We start from the raw sequence: 3,951 nt of genomic DNA, 5'->3' as shown, positions 1-3,951 counted from the left end.
CCGGGAGGGTGCTTTTCCGAGGGGCCACCCGGACTCCCGCCGTGTCCTGAGGTCCGGGAACGCGGAGAGAGGGGGCTGAGGGACATTTGGGAGCTGCGCGTCCGAGCTGCTTTGAGGCAGCTGGCCAGAAGCCTCGGAGCGTGTCAGGCGCTTGGAGAAGCCGGCGGGGCGCTGTGGGGACGGTGCGCGAGCCCCATGGCACCCCCTCCCCGCGCCCCCCCCCCCCCCCCACCCCCCCCCCCCCCTCCGGGGGGGGGCCCCGGGTGGGGCCCCCCGGCCCCGGGCCCCCCCCCCCCCCGCCCACCCGGCCACGCCGCGCCTCCTCTGGCCGAGGGCTCCCCCGGCCCGCCAGGATTTGCATGCGGATTTGCGTGTCTTTTGCACGTCCCGGAAAGCTGGGCCGGAGGAGCAGAGGCCCTCCCGGCTGGCTGCACACGGGCTCCTTTCCCCGGAGTTCCAGCAGCCCTGGCTCCTTCTCTGTCTCCTACTCTTAGCAACTCTGGGCCACCCCAGCCCGGCGGTTGACACCCAGGCGTTACCGCCTCGGTTCTGTTCTCTTGTCCTGTTTCTGTGCCTTTACGGGTCTCTCTCAGCTACTCTTGTGCGGGCTCCTGCAGTCCTGTTAACTCGGGGAGAAGGGGCACCGCTTCTGCCTCCCAGTGGCCACAGTCGGTATTACATCTCGTACACCCGCAAAGGGCGAGGAAACGCCTGGAGGCTGCCGGTAAGGGAAGGTGGAGAATGAAGTGTCCTTTTCCTTTTCTCCTCCCACCCTTTTCCGCTGCAGGTTCCGGGAGCCTCACCCACAAATGCAGCAGCACGAAACACCGCATCATCTCTCCCAAAGTGGAGCCCCGAGCTTTAACCCTGACCTCTGTCTCCCACCCCCACCCCCCTGAGCCTCCTCCGCTGATCGCCCCTCTTCCCCCAGAGCTCCCCAAGGCACATACTTCCCCTTCTTCTTCCTCCTCCTCTTCCTCCTCTTCCTCAGGCTTTGCGGAACCCCTAGAGATCAGACCTAGCCCACCCACCTCTCGAGGGGCGTCATCCAGAGGAGGCACTGCAATCCTCCTCCTGACGGGACTGGAGCAGCGCACTGGGGGCTTGACGCCCACCAGGCACTTGGCCCCCCAGGCTGACCCCAGGCCTTCCGTGAGCTTGGCTGTGGTTGTAGGATCCGAGCCCCCTGCCCCACCAGCTCCTCCCAGTCCTGCTTTCGACCCCGATCGTTTTCTCAACAGCCCCCAGAGGGGCCAGACATATGGAGGGGGCCAGGGGGTGAGCCCGGACTTCCCCGAGGCAGAGGCCGCCCACACCCCCTGCCCTGCCCTAGAACCCGCTGCTGCCCTGGAGCCCCAGGCGGCTGCTCGGGGTCCCCCTCCACCGCCAGGAGCAGGTGGGAGAAGAGGAAACCGTTTCTTTATTCAAGATGACGGTAGCGGGGAGGAGCTCAAGGCCCAGGGGGCTGCCCCACCCGCACCTTCACCCCCTCCTTCGCCCCCACCTTCACCTGCCCCCTTGGAGCCAGCAGGCAGGGGAGGCAGAGGGGAGGCCTTGTTTGGAGGAGCTGCTGGGGCCAGCGAACTGGAGCCCTTCGGTCTCTCGTCATTCCCTGACCTCATGGGAGAGCTCATCAGCGACGAGGCTCCAGGCGCCCCTACCCCAGCCGCCCCGCTCTCTCCTGCTCTTAGCAGCATCACGGACTTCTCCCCAGAGTGGTCCTACCCGGAGGTGAGCCTCAGGCCTCGCTCCTCTATTTTTCCTACCCACGCCGCCACTTGGTTTCCCTTGGTTTGTGTGACCGCTCACTTGTCGTCCCACCCTATTTTCGCTGTCTCCCTAGTTAGCCCTCCCTCCTGCCTTCTCCCCTCTGCGGGCCAGGTGGCATGGTGTGGGTCCCCAAGGTGCCTGGGGAACTTTGTCCTCTCGGTGACTGTGTCACAGGCAGGGCACTAGGGCGGCCCGGCCTGGAGAGAACATGACGGGGTGTGATGGCAGAGTCTGCCTTCGGCAGTGGAGAAGTCCCGCTTGCTCTCAGCTGCCCCACAGAGGGGAAGGACCGTGGGAGCCTCAGGCAAGGGAAGCAGTGGGTTCCCCAATCTGGGCAGGAGCATCGGGAGGAGGGACAGGCTAGCTGACCTCACCCCACTGCAGCCCGCCCAGTCCGTGTACCCGGAATCTAGCACAGGGCCCCGCCCTGCAGCACTGGTGCCCGAGTGAGCACCCCACAGGGTTCCGGTCACACGGCGCCCGGCCTTCTCTCTGCAGGGTGGGGTCAAGGTGCTCATCACAGGTCCCTGGACTGAGGCCGCCGAGCATTACTCCTGTGTCTTTGATCACATCGCGGTGCCAGGCTCACTCGTCCAGCCTGGCGTCTTGCGCTGCTACTGTCCTGGTATGGGGACGAGGGATGGCACGGGGACTGGGGACAGCAGGATAGCACCTGGGCGGTTAGCTTCCAGGAAGTGCTGGGAAAGACTCTGTCGGATCTTGAGCCTGAGTCCTGTGTCCCCGCGATGGGCAGATGTTCCCCAGGCTTATGTGTCAGAAGGTCTAGGCTCTGGTCTAAGAAATCTAGTCCTCGGCTCACTGGTGACCTCGGACAGGTCCGCTCCTTTCTTGGGTCCGTGGCCACCCCTCTTGTAGGGGCAGGCATCTGCCCTGACGGGTTTCCAGTGTCCATCCAGGCCCTCTGGCTTGGTTAGAGTCAGTCTTTGGTTCCAATCCAGGGAGCATGAGAAGGGAGACATGTTGGTCTCCTCCAACCTGTCCTGGACCGAAGGACATTGCCTTCTAGATCTGGGCTGTCCGGTATGGTAGCCATCAGCCACATGTGCCTGAGATTAATTAAAATGAAATAAAATATAAAATTCGGCTCCTGCCTCTCGTGAACCACATTGAGTGTTCAGTAGCCGCACGTGGCTTAGCGCTCCCCCACTGGGCGGTACAGACACAGAACCTCTCCACTGAGGTGGTCCGTCTGCCACCACCTTGCCTCCTTACCGTGCACCCAACAGTCAGCGTTACTGGGACCTCAAGGGCCACCAGAGTGACAGGATAACAGGTTTGCCATCTGTGAGTGTCCCCCCCCCCCCCCCCCCCCCCCCCCCCCGCAACGGCCTGGTTCAGCATTGCATGGAAGGAAAAGAGAGATCAGAGAAGCTGGGATCAGGGATGCTTTTGGCCTCTAGTCTTGGGACCCCGGCCTGGTGGTGTCGTTCTCGAGGCCACAGAGATGCGGAGAGCCTGGGACACAGCTCTCACTAGACACTGCTGGTGAGCAGTTACATCTTTTCCGCTAGCCTCAGCATGGGCTCACGACCTCTGGACTCTGACCTTGGGGGATCAAACTTCTTTATAAGCGTAGGTGTCTCCTGACCCTCAGCTTCCAGGCCTTGGTGCTGAATAAGAAGCATCTTCACTGCAGAGTCCGCGGTCCCAGGTGTCTTTGGCCCATAGGAGGTTTTAAGTTCCTGAATGAACGGAGTGGAGTCCCTTCCCCATCAGGACCAAGGCCACTTAAGCAAGGGTGGAGGGGAGCCGGCTATGAAATGATCATGTGTGGCCTTCACGTGGGGGGCCAGAGAAGGAACCGGGGAGAGAGCCCATCTTGCTGACCCTGCCCTCCCCAGCCCATGAGGTGGGGCTGGTGTCTTTGCAGGTGGCGGGGCGGGAGGGGCCCCTTTCCGCCTCTGTGCTCTTTGAGTATCGAGCCCGCCGATTCCTGTCACTGCCTAGTACTCAACTTGACTGGTTGTCACTGGACGGTGAGTACTTAGCCCTCTGACCCCTTGGCAGGCCCCACAGCCTTTGAGGACATGCTCCAAACCCCTCAGGACTCCGGTGGCCACCGCCCAGCCCCCAGTTTACCCCCCTTTTCCCAACCCCTGCTTCATTGGTCATCTCTAAATGCAGCAGCCATTGCCGCCCCCCCCCCCCCCCCCCCCCCCC

At 63.0% G+C, this 3,951-nt stretch overlaps 1 protein-coding gene across 2 annotated transcripts in view; it reads left to right on the top strand.

Moving 5' to 3' along the window:
* The first annotated feature begins 292 nt into the window (after positions 1–292).
* CAMTA2 (calmodulin binding transcription activator 2) overlaps positions 293–3,951 on the top strand; it is a 10,027-nt gene continuing 6,368 nt past the window's right edge. For both annotated transcript variants that reach the window (XM_049637164.1, XM_049637163.1), the window contains exons 1-3: positions 293–1,731; positions 2,269–2,395; positions 3,633–3,767. In XM_049637164.1, coding sequence (XP_049493121.1) covers positions 742–1,731; positions 2,269–2,395; positions 3,633–3,767 — 1,252 coding nt within the window. In that variant the 5' untranslated portion in view covers positions 293–741. The remainder of the gene's footprint in view (positions 1,732–2,268; positions 2,396–3,632; positions 3,768–3,951) is intronic.

The sequence above is a fragment of the Panthera uncia genome, chromosome E1, assembly GCF_023721935.1.
Source record: "Panthera uncia isolate 11264 chromosome E1, Puncia_PCG_1.0, whole genome shotgun sequence".
NCBI classification, from domain to species: domain Eukaryota; kingdom Metazoa; phylum Chordata; class Mammalia; order Carnivora; family Felidae; genus Panthera; species Panthera uncia.
This window is presented reverse-complemented; position numbering and strand designations above follow the sequence as displayed.